The sequence below is a fragment of the Rhinolophus sinicus genome, linkage group LG14 (assembly GCF_036562045.2).
Source record: "Rhinolophus sinicus isolate RSC01 linkage group LG14, ASM3656204v1, whole genome shotgun sequence".
Classification (NCBI taxonomy): Eukaryota; Metazoa; Chordata; class Mammalia; order Chiroptera; family Rhinolophidae; genus Rhinolophus; species Rhinolophus sinicus.
The window spans coordinates 41,459,305-41,476,014 of record NC_133763.1 but is presented as its reverse complement, the minus strand read 5'-3'; the positions used below and the strand labels follow the sequence as shown (position 1 = coordinate 41,476,014).

Genomic DNA, 16,710 nt, shown 5'->3' with positions numbered 1-16,710 from the left:
ATAGTTATTTTTTGTATTTTATCTAGGGTTTACATACTGTACATTACATCCCCATGACTTACTTACTTTATAATTGGAAGTTGGTATCTTTGGACCCCCTTCATTCATGTCATGCAGCCCCTCTTTCCCCCGCTACGACCCCTGTCTTTGGCAACCACAAGATTTTCTTTTTATCATTGGTTTTCAGCAGGGATAGAGACAGCCAAGGATTTGGGCAGAGATTACACCTTAGATTTTGGTGTATTTCTCATTGTGGCTTCCTCCTTTCTTGGATTCCCTCTCCTCTCTCCAGCTTTTTAGGTGCTCTGGCAGAACCAACTTTTTGCTCAAATCTTAAGCTGGTAAAACTGCAGCTTTCTGCTTGAGTTATAGCTCACACTGTATGGACCTGGGAATGCCTTTAGCTGGAAGGCCTTATACCTTTGAATATCACCCCCTAAAGTTCCCTTTTGTCGAAGATTGATGTCCCTCTACCATGTTTCCCCGAAAATAAGACATAGCCAGTTTATCAGCTCTAATGTGTCTTTTGGAGCAAAAATTAATATAAGACCTGGTATTATATTATACCTGGTATTATATTAATATTATATTATACCTGGTCTTACATTAAAATAAGACTGGGTCTTATATTAATTTAAAATTTATGTTAAAATAAGACCAGATATTATATTATATTGTATTGTATTATATTGTTTTATATTATATTATATCTGGTCTTATATTAATATAAGACCGGGCCTTATATTAACTTTTGCTCCAAAAGACGCATTAGAGCTGATGGTCCAGCTAGGTCTTATTTTTGGGGAAACACGGTAGTTGTGCTAGCTTTTTGTTGTCCTTTGGTGCTTTCAAATAGTAACTTTTTTGTATTTTATCTGGGGTTTATCATATTTATCTGCAGAAAGGTTAGCCCAGTACTCTACCATTAACAGAACTGGAACCTCATATTGTTTTTTGATTCTGCATTCATACCATGTTATTGATATCTGTTTGCTTTTGTACATTCTTCATTTATTGGAATACTACTCTTTTCACCATCTCCTGCCTTTACATACCACACTCCTGATTGTCTGCCAAGAGTTAGTTCTTATAAGGCTTTCCTTTTATTTTCCACCCCTCCTGGTAGTATTGGTTTCACACACCCTTGGGATCCTGCTGAAACCTATACATGTTTCATGCAATTTATTAGATGGCCCTCTTTTTGAAGGCAGGGATTTTGTTTTGTTGGACACATATTTGCTACTACAACAATGGTTCAAAAAATGACTGAGGGTTCATTATTATTTTCTTTAAGTTCTTAGAAACACTTTTTCTTTAAAGTGCTTGAGGCAGCCAACATTTTTTGATTCTTAGACAAATCAAGTAGATTTTTTGTTCTTCTTTATTCTCCCTGAAAAATCCCTGTTAAAAACTTTTAAGTTTATAGTTATTTTATGACTTTTTAGAAATGTGCATTTCTCCTTACCCTTTCAGCCCTATTGTTATTAGAACTTTCTCATGTATGGAAAGAAAAAAGGTCATATTTTGGGAAAACAAACATTTGTTGAATATAAAGGATTTTGATTTCATATTAGGTGACATTTGACATCTTTCATAAAAACTTGATTTTTGTTTAGCATTAATATTGGAAATAGAAATCCTTCCTTTGAGTATTAAATTGGGATTACTTACTACTGAAATGATTTTGATTATGGCTTCAATGTGATAAGCCTTATATTTTAAGAATTTCCTGAAAGCAAAGATACTTATGTTAACTTATAAGTACATTTGATTTATGAGACATTGGAAAATTAATTTTGTTAAGTCTTTTTTAAAAGAAATAATTACCTCTTTAGGACACACTTGGCCTGTTTTGCTTCAGGAACTTGAGTTTCATTTCCAGTCTTTGACATTGTTATAATTCAGCTTTTTAATCATTTTAATGTTTCATATTTTATTTTTCACAGGTTTCGTTATATTATCCTGAAGCAGAAGTTTTTAGAAGCTTTATGTGTTAACAATGCAATGTCAGCAGAAGATGAGCCCCAGCATGTAAGATTTTTATTCCTGAAGGTTTGCGCCATAGTCTTGTTTCAGTCATAAGTATTTTATTCACTAAAACAAAAGATTAGTATCATGACTTTTGAAGTTTTTGAGCCAGGATGGGGCAAGATCTGCTCTTTTGTAGACGTAGTGTTTTCAGTCTGTAGTGAGTCTAAATTTGTTCAGTGATTTAGGTAAAGATGATAAATGAATGGCTGGTTGGTTGGAGAGTGTGTGCTTCTCACTTGTTTAAGGTGATTTAGGTAGCAATACATGTTTGACTTGATGACTTTACATCATTGCTTCTTTTCTCATCCCAGAAGTGAATTATGTTTCCCTCTTCCTTCTGTCTATTTCCTTTGATCCACAGGTGGTTTTTTATAAAACATTTGTCTTTATGACAGTTTAAATTTATTATTCAATTCTTTTTGATTTGAGAGTTACTTCTAATGTTTTACTATTAGTATTGTTATATCTAAAACCAATGAAACTTTTAGTAAGTGCCAGTAAATGTTCATTGAAATAAACCAAAAGGATATTACAATGGGAACTTTTATATATAACAGAGAAATGTTTGCCAGATAATGATGTTTGTAAGTGGAAAGAACACTGGAATGTAAGTTAACAGACCTAATTTTTATTCTGTCTTTGTCACTAACTAACTGAATTACTTTGATTAAATCTGCACCCTAACTTTTCGTAAGATAAGCTAGACTTTTGTAAGATATAGAAGCTAGACTACATAAGCTCTGTGGTTCATTACATCATTAAAAGCTTATGAATCTAAGATGATATTCACTATACAAATTCTTGTAATTATTCTCTCAGCTGAGCCTCCTTTTGTTTTGTCTCAGCACTGTTTTTGTAGTAAACAAACTGTAGATGTTCCTTTTTCTTATTTGCTTTCTTTCCCCACACAAATTTTCCTCTCGCAAGTTTGTGAATGGCTTTTGATTTTTGGGTAAGTTGAAGTGATAGCAATCTATATAAACAATTGAATATAGGTGTGCTTCAGTTTTCATTTCAGAAAACTCAATTATTCTTACTCTTAGCAATTATACATTTGATAAAAAATAAACCTAAAAGAAATTATACATTTGGAAATGCAGGTGTTAAGCCTGAATTAGAACACTGTTTTCATAGATAAAAGTTTAATGTGCTAATTAATGGAATTATTTAATCTTTTTATTTTAGTAGTGGAAAACATTTTTGTTTCTGACTTGAAGGTGGTTAAATATCCTACAAATTATGTGGGTATTCTGTGACACTAGTTTATCCTCTTGCAATTTAATAGTTGATGAAAGTTTGTAAAGTATCTTTGTATTTGAATGAACCACGCTCATTGTTTTCGTACCTCACAGCATCTCTCTTTGAGGCAATCACTTAATGTTTTTCTTACAGCTGGAATTTACAATGCAAGAAGCTGTGCAGTGTTTACATGCCCTGGAAGAGTACTGTCCTTCTAAAGATGATTACAGCAAGCTCTGTTTGCTTTTGACTTTGCCTCGTCTGACCAATCACGCCGAATTTAAGGACTGGAATCCCAGCACTGCACGAGTTCACTGTTTTGAAGAGGCTTGTGTCATGGTTGCAGAATTCATCCCTGCTGATAGGAAGTTAAGTGAGGCTGGTTTTAAAGCAAGTAACAATCGTTTATTTCAGCTTGTAATGAAGGGTCTGCTTTATGAATGCTGTGTAGAATTTTGTCAAAGCAAAGCAACTGGAGAAGAAATTACAGAAAGTGAAGTACTTCTTGGCATCGACCTCTTATGTGGTAATGGTTGTGATGATTTGGATCTGAGTTTATTGTCATGGCTTCAGAATCTCCCATCTTCTGTCTTCTCTTGTGCTTTTGAACAGAAAATGCTTAATATTCATGTTGACAAACTTCTGAAACCCACAAAAGCCGCGTACGCTGATCTTTTGACTCCTCTTATCAGCAAACTTTCTCCTTATCCATCATCTCCAATGAGAAGGCCTCAATCAGCTGATGCCTATATGACTCGCTCTCTGAATCCTGCTTTAGACGGCCTCACTTGTGGACTAACCAGTCATGATAAGAGAATCTCCGACCTTGGGAACAAAACTTCTCCAATGTCGCACTCCTTTGCTAACTTCCATTATCCAGGGGTACAAAACCTCAGTAGAAGTCTCATGCTTGAGAATACAGAATGTCACAGTATCTATGAAGAATCCCCTGAACGGTAAATATTAGCTCATAAAATATTAGGAAATTTCCACAGCTGTGAGATAATCTAATTGGTGTGTGTGTGTGTGTGTGTGTGTGTGTGTGTGTGTGTATCTGTCTTGATGTTTAAGTCCCTTTAGTTGAAAGTTATTCCTTAAAACTTTACAAAGGTTTTTTTTTTTAATTTTGATAATTGAAATTCTGAGGTAAAATCTTTATTGTTATATTCCTTATTCTTTTGCTGGCTGTAAAGCCAGTACGTGTACATTGAAGAAATTCTGGAAAATACAGAAGAGTATAAATATGACAATTAAAATCCCACACAATCTCACACTTAGATGACCAGCCTTTTTTTAATTGTGAATGTACCATATATATTTTCATATAATTTGCTTTTTTCACTTGATAGATTATGAATACTTTCCCATATTCTTAAACATTTTTTGAGATATAGTGACTGTAACAATTTAATGACTATCATAATTTAATGACTATCATAATTTTACCTAATTCCTTATTGTAGAACAGCAGATAGTTTACACTTTTTCTCCTGTGGATAGTAATGTATTGAACATGTGTATATAAAAATCTGATTGCTTCCACTCATCTTTTTTTTATTAATTCCTTATATATATGAAGGAAATGAGTGTTAAAGCCACCATTCAGTTTTTCCTTCGAAACTGGCATGAAATAATAATTTCATGATTAGCAGTTATGTATTTCAATAGTTAGGAAACTTCCTGCCTTGCTTTTCCATTGGGACATAGGGCTGGTTTCGTATACTCAGAGTTGATACTATGAAGTATTACTATTGACTGCAATAAATTTGTTTGTTTGTTTATTTATTTATTAAAAGATTTTATTGGGGAAGGGGAACAGGACTTTATTGGGGAAGAGTGTGTATTTCCAGGACTTTTTTATTGGGGAACAGTAGTGTTTTTTTTCTAGGACTCAATCAGCTCCATCCAAGTCAAGTTGTTATCCTTTCAGACTTAGTTGTGGAGGGCGCAGCTCAGCTCCAGGTCCAGTTGCCGTTGCCCACCATCCTTGCGGGAGTCGAACCGGCCACCTTGTGGTGGAGAGACAGAGCTCCAACCAACTGAACCATCTGGCCACCCGGGAGCTGAGCGGCAGCTCATTGACTTCATTCTAGTTGTGGAGGGCGCAGCTCACTGGCCCATGTGGGAATTAAATCGGCAGCCCCATTGCACAGAGCTCACTCTCTAACCAACTGAGCCACCCATCCACCCCTGTAATAAGTTTATTGAAGGAACACAAAAACTAAACCTTTTCCTGTTCACAGAGGATAGTTGGAGGCATTCTTTATTGGGGAAGAAGCACTGGACTCACGTTTCTGTTTCTGATTAAAGCAGGAGATCTTTAGTCCAGGCACAAAAATACAGAATAAATATATACAGAAGCGTTTTCTATTAAGTTGTTGTGAGTTTGTGTGTTGTGTGTGTGTGTGATACTTTCTTTCAAGTTCCTTAAAGAGGAGGAATTCTAGGATCAGTTAAGTGAGGGGACTTCCTAAAGCTTGGGGTGACTTCTTAAGGCATCTTATTGTTCTGTATCTCATATTAGATAGAGATGATATCTAGTGATGAAAATGGATGGGTATAATTAATATAGGAGCATCCTATTGTCTAAATCTCAACGGAATAGAGAGTCTTGAGCATTGGTAGAGACTATCTTAAACTTTTCTTGGACTTGCCAATCCCTTTAGAGAAAATTCTCATCAGGTGGGATGCTGGGCTTCAGTTCTGGAGTAACTGCTGATACTCTTCTGAGTGAATAATATGACAGGAGCTTCTTGGTCAGTCTAATGAACAGCATGTTAGGACTTGTGCACCAGTGAGACTGTCTTTATAAAGAAAAAAGATGCACAAAAATCCAGCCTAATACGACTCTGCAGGTGCTGTTGCCTTTGTAAAGATGGTAAAAATGGAGGGATGACTGGATAAAGGTGGAGAGAAGTGGAGTATAAGTTATTAGATGATTATAGGGCAAGCAGAGAGGTAAAATGTGACATGTCAAAAAGTAATGCATGTGGCACTAGCTGAGCAGTAGCAATAACCCAGAAGACATCTGTTATGCCTCTGAGAGTGGAACTTATGAGGCAAAGCAGCGTAGAATGATGAGTAGAAGGGGTCTTTGGAGTCAGACTTGGGTTTGAGCAATACCTTTGCCATTTACTAGCTGTGTGACCTTGGGACAGTTACTTACTCTCTCTGAGCCTCATGACCTTCTCTGTAAAATAGTGTGTTGACTTGCAAAGTGAAATAAAGCTGGCAGCGTGGCAAGCATGTGATTGGTACTTAAATAAGTACCAGTTTCTCCCCTTTGGAGTTCATACCCTTGGTAAGGACAGTGCATCAAAGGGGCTGCTTATAACATGCTATGGGAGAGCTACTGTGAAGTGGAAAAAGTATAAAAATTTAGTTTGGGAAAAGTTTACCTTGTGTTAAAAAAACATTTTAGATGTAATTAAAAAAATATTCGGAAAAAAGGTCAAGGTGGCTGAATAGGAAAAGAATATTGCGAAACTCTATTAGATCAATTATGTTAAGATGCCACATGAAGGGACTCCTACTTGTAATAATATGTGTTTGAAGTCAGTATTCAGTTCAAAATATTTGTCTACTATGTGTCAGCACCATGCTGCATCCCCGAGATTCAATGATGGAGTTACTATGGTGAACAAGAAAATAAAACACGAAAGAAGGGTTTATAAGGGAATGTATGGTATTTTAAAAGATATCTTTTCACTCAAACAGAAACAAACTCAAAATAGAAAGTTAGAAAAATCAGTTGAAATATGTAAACTTTGGCTATTCAGTGTAATGATCTCGAAATTAAACGGGAAAACAAACAAACAAAACCCCCAAATATCTTTAGGCATGGGCCAGCATTGGGTTTGGACTCTAAAGATCTGGATTCAGGTCCTAGCTTTATTTATTTGCTAGCTATGTAATTTTAGAAAATCACTTGTTTTTTGAATGTTTCCTCATCTGTGAAATGGGAGTTATACTCTATTTCACAGGTTATTATGCAAGTTAAATGAGAATGCATATGGAAGTGATAGCAAAATTAAATCAAGTTGCAAAAGTTAAATCAAAGTTGCAAAATTAAATCAAATGTTACTTTATGAAGGTCCTTTTATTCTATCCCTATACAGTTAATAACCCTTACAAATTCTTTATGGACCTTTATGGGCTTCTTACGGACATTAGCTGCTTATAGCACAGTCTGATTGCTGAAAATTCCTCCCACGTCTTTCTGCTTCCTCCTCTGGGTGCGTTTATGTATGTGTGTTTAGGTACTTACACATATAGAGTGCAAGACTCCTAACTAATGGTGCCTGTGTGAAGATGACTCTCTAGCTCTGCTTTCCTTGACCCCAGAGCTATATTTTGATATGTCTTATATACTTCTGCCTAGACAGGCCATTATGAGGCCACCTCATAATCAAATTCCTTGAAGGCAAAGATCATTTTACTTTTGTATTTGTTCCCATGGTGCCTTGTACTATATAGATAATGTGTGTAAATGTCTGTAGTATTCATCTTTGGATGGCATTAAAATTTTTGAACAGTGTATAACTATGAAAAGTAGAAATTGTTACTGTTTAGAAGATATTAGGAACAATCTGATGTAAAATGTCAAACTTACTAATTAGTATACATTAAAAATATTGGAAAGATGTATGCTTAGCTTTTATGTTAAATGCAAGGAAACCAATAAAATCTCAACAATTCTTAAAATTTTGTTCAAACATATTGGAGACAAAAAATAAATAATGTTTGGGTAACAAAATCAGAGGTTAAGAGTTCATAAAGATTTAGGCATTAGGTCATCCAACCTATTATTTAATATATAGACGAAGCTGAGCCACAGAGAATGTCAGTGATTTCCCCAAGGCCACACGTCTTATTTTAGATGGGAGCCCCTACCCTCCTTGTTTATTAATCCAGTGCTCATCCATTATACATACATTCTATTTTTAAAAACTCCTTACGTAGTGTACTTAAGAGAAGTAAGGAAAATCTGTTTTTGTTCATTTGATAAACATGTAAGCTAAATGTTAACTGTTTTAAATTAAAATTGCTCTTAACTGAAATACATTTTCCTTCACCCTCACCTCTTCCTTTTTGTTTTTTTTTACACCTTTTTGGAAGAAGTGATACACCTATTGAGGCCCAGCGACCTATCAACAGTGAAATCCTGGGCCAGAATTCAGTTTCGGAAAAAGAGCCGGCAAATGGAGCACAGAATCCAGGACCACCTAAGCAAGAAAAAAATGAGGTAATATTTACTATGCCCAGTGTCTTTTAGAGTTATTTTCTTTGTAAGAAGTAATAGTATTTGCTTGGATAGAATTTAAAAAGAATTTTCTGGTATTTGGGAGTAGGAGAGAGAATATCTAGGTTTTCTTATTAATTTGCTCATTTTCTCCCCTCTCCCTTAAGAAATATATGGTATTTTTAGTTGTCATTGTGTATTTTGGTATATTTTTAAACGGTGAATTTATTAGCAATCTAAAATACCACAGTTGATATTAATCTTACATATTTCAGTATTCAAGTAATTGAACTCACATTAAACATGGATAGCTTGTATTTTAAAGATATATGCTTTATATTTTACTGATTAGGTTTAATGAACAAGAAATTATGGCATTTTAAATATAAAATACTTTTAACTAAGCTTTTAGAGTTTCAGATTATTTTTCTGTGGTGTTTTGGAAAGAAAATTGTGAAGTAGGATGTAAATTTTATCATATATATAAATATATATGCTACTGAGAAAGGGTGATTAGAAGGTAGTTTAATAAGTTGAATAAATTTTTTTGTTTTCAATTAAATATTAAGAATGAAGTAGAAAAATTACTATTAAAAATACAAATGCATATTTGTACCAAAGAGAACAGAACCCCAAAACACCAGGGGTGCCACAAAAATGTATACAAGTGAACACATTGGTAATGTTGCTCAAGCAGTAGTTCGCCATAATCAGAAGTGTCTGGATGCTGATGGTAACCACTTTGAGCACCTCCTGTAATTGGCAGAAGTCAAACGTGACTTGTATTCATCTTTTGTTACTGGTATATATTGAGTATTACAATTTTAATACAGTTTTCCTTTCTGAAAACATTTTTTTGGCACACTCTGTATATGAAGCAAACATTGACAGAATTGAAGGGAGAGATAGTTATGCAATAATAGTTGGAGATTTTAATACCCCACTTACAAAATGGATAGAACATCTAATCAAAAGATCAGTAGGGTATAGAGAACTTGCACAACACTGTAAAACAAGTAGACCTAACAGACATCTATGAAACACTCCAACAATAGCAGAATACCCATTCTTCTCAAGTGCACATGCAGTGTTCTTCAGGATAGAGCATATGTTAGGACATAAAACAAATCTCAGAAAATTTTAAAAGATTGAAATCATGCATCATATCTTCTCTGATTACAGTGGAATGAAACTGGAAATTAATAACAAGGAAAATTGGAAAATTCACAAATTTGTGGAAATTAAATAACACAGTCTTAACCAATGGGTCAAGGAAGAAATCAAGAGAAATTAGAAAATCCTTAGAGACTAACGAAAATGAAAAAAAATACCAAAACATACAACATTCCAAACCTATGGGATGCAGCAAAAATAGTAGTATTAAGGGGGAAATTCATAGCTGAAATTCCTACATTAAAAAAAAAGAAAGATCTCAAGTCAGTAACCTAACTTTATGCTTTGAGGAACTATAAAAAGAAGAGCAAACTAAACCCAGAGCTAGCAGAAGGAAGGAAGAACATAAGAAAGATTAGAAGGGAGACAAAGTAGAGAACAGGAAAACAATAGAATCAATAAAACCAAAAGTTGGTTCTTTGAAAAGATCAACAAAGATGTCAAGCCCTTAGTTAGACTGACACAAAAAAAGAAAAGAAAAAAGACACAAGTAACTAAAATCAGAAATGAAACTGGGGACATTACTATCAACCTTACAATAATCAGGATTATAAGAGAATACTATGACCAATTGATAACCTAGATGAAATGGATAAATTTCTAGAAACACACAAATTATCTAAACGGACTCAAGAATAAGTAGAAAATCTCAATAGACCTATAATAAGTAAAGAGTTTGAATCAGTAATCAAAAGCTTCTGAATAAAGAAAAGTCCAGGATAAGATAACTTTGCTGGTGAATTTTACCAAACATTTGAGGAAGGGTAATACTAATCCTTCTCAAAGTCTTCCAAAAAGTATAAAACTCTTAGAAGAAAATATAGGCGAAAATCTTTGTAACATTGGATTATGTAGTGTGTTCTTAGATATGATACCAAGAGCATGAGCAACAAACATAAAAATTAATAAATTGGATTTCATCAAAATTTAAAATTTTGTGCACCAAAGGGTATTATCAAAAAAGTGGAAAAAAAAAAACAGCCTACAAAATGGGAAAAATACTTGCAAATCATATATCTGGTAAGGGTTTAATATCTAGACTATATAAAGAACCACAGGCATACCTTGTTTTATTGCACTTCACTTTATGGCGCTTCACAGATACTGTGTTTTTTTACAAATTAAAGGTTTATGGCAACTCTGTGTCAAGCAAGTCCATCAGCACCAAAAAGGTTATAACTTGCTAAAGGCTCAGATGATGGTTAGCAATTTTTAGCAATATTTTTTAATTAAGGTATATACATTTTTTTAGACATATCTGCTATTGCACACTTAATAGACTACAGTATAGTGTAAACAGGCATTGAGAAAGCAAAATTTCAGTAATTTGTTTTATTGCACTATTCGCTTTATTTCAGTGGTCTGGTACCAAACCCATGATATCTCCAAGGTCTGCCTGTACTACAACCCAACAACAAAAAGACAAAAAATCCAATTTAAAAAAGGAATTGAATAGACATTTCTCCAAAGAATGTGTACAAATGACCAATAACCACATGAACGGATGCTGAACATCAATAGTCATTAGGGAAATGGCAAATCAAAACCATAATGAAATGTAACTTCGCAACTACTGGGATGACTGAAATCAAAACAGTGGAACATAACAAGTGTTAGTGAGGAAGTGGAGAAATTTGAACCTTGTGTTAGTGAGGAAGTGGAGAAATTTGAACCTTCAAGCATTGCTGGTTGGCATGTAAAATGGTGCAGTCACTGTGATGTGGCCGTACCTCAGAAAGCTAAACCAAGAATTAACCATATGACCCAGAAATTCTACTCCTAGGTATATACCCCAAAGCATTGAAAGCAAGGACTCAAGAGATATCTGTTCGTCCGTGTTCATAGTAGCATTATTCACAGTCGCTAAAAGGTAGAAATAACCCAAGTATCCACCCACAGATGAATGGATAAACAAAAGTGGTCTATCCATACATTGGACTGTTATGCAGCCATAAAAGGGAATGAAATTCTGACATATGCTACACCGAAGATGAACCTTGAAAACATGTTAAATGCAATAAGCCAGACACAAAAGGACAAGTATAGTATGTTATTTATATGAAAAAACTAAAATAGGCAAATTCAGAGACCAAAGTAGAATGGGGCTTGGGGGGGGGGGAATGGGGCGTTATTGCTTAATGGTTACAGATTTCTGTTTGGGGTTATGAAAATGTTTGTAAATAAATAGTGATGATGGTTGCACAACGTTGTGAATATAATTAATGGCACTGAATTGTACACTTAGAATGGTTACAATGACAAATTTATATTTTATGACAATGAAGTTTTTTTAAAAGGACATATGATTTTGTCCCTGTCATTACTATACATTATGAAATAGAGGAGAATCATTACTATTTCCTGGAAAAGGAAGACAGCTTTAGCTTTAGTTAGCTGTATGAAGGTCTTGATTAAGCTTGTAGTGTTGGCCAAATTCAGAGATGATTATTTTGTTCTTCCAGGGTAGCCCTGGTTCGCATGATCCGTGTAATGTAACCAGACTCCGGCCTGGCAGAGGACTGTTTCTTTACCAATATTGGAATTCACTTAAATATTTAAGTCCGATAAGTTTGGGTGCTATAGATTCTTTTAGAAGAGTTAAGTAGGAATGTTGAGACTGCTAAGTTTAACAGCCATATATTCCACTTTATTGTGAAAGGCCATTGAAAACCCGAATGAAAGTTTTGTTTTTGAGGAAAATTTTGTAAGTTTCTCTCTAGCATAACCTACCCTATTAAGTGTGTTGGATAAGGTTAATATTGTGCTTATTAAATATTAGTACAGTCCTTCAGTATTTTTTTCAAGTAATATAGATAAGGTTTGTATTAGTCTTTATCTACATTATTTTCTTTAACCATGTCCCCCTTGTGACCACTATAATATGTATTTTTATTTGGGGTAAGTCAAGCATCCAGGATGACCATTCATTTTGGCCAGTCTCTTGCTATGGAATAAAGCAAATTAACTGATCCACTTGATTATTAAGACTCATAGATACTATGTTATTTTTCAAAGAGCCATATATTATATATTTTCTAATTGTTAAACATAGCTATGTGTATATTTTATTCAGCATTTATACAAGTTACTGTTGAGTGGGGATATATTCAAATGGTCTGTTCAAATATATTTTTCTAACCTTTTTAAGCTTCGAGATTCAACAGAACAATTTCAAGAATATTATAGGCAACGATTACGTTACCAGCAGCATTTAGAACAGAAGGAGCAGCAGCGACAGATATACCAGCAGATGCTGCTTGAAGGAGGTGTGAATCAGGAGGACGGCCCTGACCAACAGCAGAATCTTACTGAACAATTCCTCAGTAGGTCAGTCTTTCAGTCACTTTTTAACATACAAAGAGTTATTTAAAAGCTATTAGAAGCATGTAATAACTGCTACTTTCCATGTATAGTTTGACACTGTAAGGCTTTGTGTTTCAAATAATGTGGAAGCACATAATATCTTCCAGTCACAGCATTCTGAGACCTCCTCTCGTTTTGTCCTTTCACATCTAAGCAAGGAGAGCAGAAGGGTGGCGGAAGCAGACGGCCAGGCGGACCCAGCCCTGTGCCAGGGTAGCTGAGAACCTGTGGGAAGTTGCTTAGCTTCCTTTTGCATGTTCTCATGTACTTCACAGGGTTGCCACGAAGGTTAAATGAGTTGCTAGATGTAGAGCGCCAAGAACAGTACCTGGCATATAGTGAGCACTATATTAAGTGTTAGCTGTTTCTTTTTAATTATTTTGAGTGCTGATACTTCAACATTCTTTTGAATTCAGTGTATTAAAATGATTCTGTTTTTTTCTTTCCCCTTCTTCCATGTCCTCCACTCCCCCAACTCCGGTTCAAGCTGTTGTTTCTCAGTCTAGGCAGCACTCAGCCGCTTACACCAAACTCCGGCTGCTCACGGCAGCCCAGCTCCAGGGAGAGCTGTTGTTCACAATCTTAGCTGTAGAGGGTGCAGCTCACTGGCCCATGTGGGAATCGAACTAGCGACCTTGGTGTTAGGAGCATGGCACTCCAAATGCCTGAGCCACCGGGCCGGCCCTAAAATGATTCTTTCTTATAATCTCTGTCAAAACTCACACTGTCAAAACAGCGTGAACTTGTTTTGAATTACAGGAGGTGTGTGTGTAATACATATATAATATGGTATATATATCATGGTTTTTAAATTAGTAAACTGGAATATGTGTATTTAAATGCACAAGGATTGGAAGATTAAATGAGTTAATACATATAAAGTTACTTAGAATAATTCTCGACATAGAAGAAGTATGGCATAATTGTTGGCTCTCATCACAATTACGATTAGGCAATGCAGTGATAGCTGTGAGTTCTTTACTTGGCTCAGTGATATTGGAAGTAATCTGCTTGACACTGAGGCTTGTGCAAGTCAGTGCTCCTGAAGTTTATCCTGCCTATAAACCGTCACACAAGGAATGTTTATAATGGTAATCTAAAGAGTCTAAGTAGGCCTCTGAGTATTCAATTTGAAGATGGTTTTCTCATCATCTCTGATTAAATCAATGGCTTACCAGAATTTTCCTAATTTGATGAATTGCCACTTCTAGTCCTTGGATCTCTTCTTCTTATCCATAAGTGTCATAGTTGCAGTTGACTCCCTGACCATTTTTAAGTGAAAGCGGATATCTAGCATGAAGGCAGAAGATGAAGTGGGAAGGTTCTGTGATGCCAGTAGGGGCAGGGATGTACTCCTCAGAAAACAAGTTAAACTGTTTTTTCTTCCTTTAAAGACAATTATAAATAGGATTAAAATTATTTCTTGGAATTTGGGTTCTGTTTAGAGCATAGTTATTGTTTAACAGCTACTCTCCATTTCATTAGAGATCAGAATTTAAAATTACATTAAAAGGTAAGTATGTTATAAAAATCCGTCCGATAACCAGGTCTATTATAAGTATGAATGGATGTTTATCCTAAACTTTTGTAAGTTAGTTTCACATAAATTGTCTGTTGTTCTCTTAACTTTTTCTAATGTATTTTGTTTTTTAACCATTTAATATACTTTTATTCAGTTTTTTTTCTAGGCCCTTAAGTTTTATATACCTGAGCCTGTATGGGGACTTTAACGTACTTGACTAATACCAAGGACCAACTGAATAGAGATAGAATCTATAAATTAAAATATGCTTTTTGCCCTTATTGTTTTATTCTTCCAAATCGTTCTAGCAGCAGAGCTACTTTCCAGATTTAAATTCTGCTTCTCCTTCCAAGAGGAATAGAAAGAGGAAGAGAAATAAGAGTTGTGTTATATAGATCTTATTGAAAAAAATCAACTGAAGCATGATAGGATTTTTATTAACAGTACTGTATCACTACTTTATACCTCTTGATATTTTGTTTCTATCAGTACTAGTAATTGGCACCACTGATTTGGCACTTATTATAGGCGTATTCTGCCCCTTCCTCATCCTCTTCCCCTTTGAGAGTCAAAATGATATGTCAGCATTTTAGACTATGTTTAGCATCTACCAAATTTATTTGACCTCATACTTTTTTTTATAGGGAGCATTTCACAGGGTTAGTGTTTCATAGAACAATATTTTGGAAATGCTGCCTATTTAAAATTTTTAACTGATATTTAGTAATGGCTGCCCATTTCTTTAGTACTATTCAACTACTCTTTTAAAGTCTTTTTAAAGCCTTAAACACACACACACACACACACACACAAAATAATGTTAGAAAATAGAGTGAAACACAACACCTCTTGGTAATCATACCCCTTGTGTAGTCCTGTCTCGTAGTATTGAATCCAGGCTGGAGAGAGTGATGCTGGGCCCGTTCTGGGTCTAAATCTTAAGAAAACCTGGCAGCTTCCTCTTTGTGTCCTTTGGAGCCCTGAATCCAACAGAAGGAATCAGGCTACTGTGATATAGAGGGAAGGGCGATGAGACTAACTTGTTTTGCTCCCTGTGTTATCTCCCTAGTGTCTGGATCAGAGTCTGGCAAATAGTCTTTGTAGAATGAATGAATGTGTGACTCATGGGTATGCCCCTTGACTTTGTCCCATCATGGCCCGCTCTAGTCATTTATTTCCTAGTTGACATGGTATTACTAGACAGATGAAGTGAAAAAGGCTTGTTTCGTTTTGTTGGTGAAAAATTTTGGTAGTGGTGATATTTTTATTGACTATTTTGGGAAATTAAGTTTTAAAATAAAAATGAAACCAAAGTTATATCAGAGAAGAAACAGGGTTTTTTTTCTATTTTTAAGGTAAAAGGTATTTAAAAAGTTGGTGATACCCGTTATGCCTATTTCCTTTACAGTGGTATACTGTAGGAAAATGTGGATCTTCTTTCAGGATCTTGGTTATGTCTTAAGCTGAAGATGGTAATGTTTTAGTACTAAACTAGCCAGAGATTCTATATTATATGTGCATTTATTTATTTAGCTTCTAAAACTTTTAATCTTATATATGTTAGGAATGTGATTAAGTTTTTATTTTAATATAATTACATTGTTTTTAGGTCCATTCAAAAGCTTGGTGAATTAAATATTGGAATGGATAGCCTTGGCAATGAGGTCTCAGTGCTCAACCAGCAATGTAATGGGAGCAAAGGCAATGGATCTAATAATTGTTCTGCAATTAGCTTTGCTACACCACCCCAAGATTCTAGTCCGAGATTAACACATGATGCTTCAAATATCCACACAAGCACTCCTCGTAATCCTGGAGCAACAAACCACATACCTTTTCTTGAGGAATCACCTTCTAGTGGAAACCAAATGTAAGTGCTTCACTTTGTAAAACTTGGAAATAGTAACTTCCTATTAATGAACAGAAGTATAGACATACGAACTTCTCTTTGGAGCCTTACAAATAGTTTGGAGCTCTTTACCTGCCAAGTTTTTTTTTTTCTAATCTGCCTTCATTTAGCTATATTCCCTTCTACTAGCTTGTAAGTCTTTTCATAGTCTTTACTCCCCTATTTTTCTTTTTGTTTTCCAAGACAATCTAGTTTTTAATAAACCATCTTACTCAGAGATCATATAATTTT

The 16,710-nt window shown here is 34.9% G+C and overlaps 1 protein-coding gene across 7 annotated transcripts in view; it reads left to right on the top strand.

Moving 5' to 3' along the window:
• The window catches only part of WDR47 (WD repeat domain 47), a 48,807-nt gene that overhangs the window by 16,936 nt on the left and 15,161 nt on the right, over positions 1–16,710 (top strand). For 2 of the 7 annotated variants that reach the window (XM_019730539.2, XM_074318377.1), the window contains 5 exons: positions 1,947–2,031; positions 3,424–4,226; positions 8,392–8,515; positions 12,834–13,012; positions 16,180–16,440. In XM_019730539.2, the coding sequence (XP_019586098.2) occupies positions 1,947–2,031; positions 3,424–4,226; positions 8,392–8,515; positions 12,834–13,012; positions 16,180–16,440 (1,452 nt within the window). Of the gene's footprint in view, positions 1–1,946; positions 2,053–3,423; positions 4,227–8,388; positions 8,516–12,833; positions 13,013–16,179; positions 16,441–16,710 lie in introns of all 7 variants that reach the window. The other 5 variants (XM_019730538.2, XM_074318376.1, XM_019730535.2 and 2 more) reach the window with 3 other exon arrangements.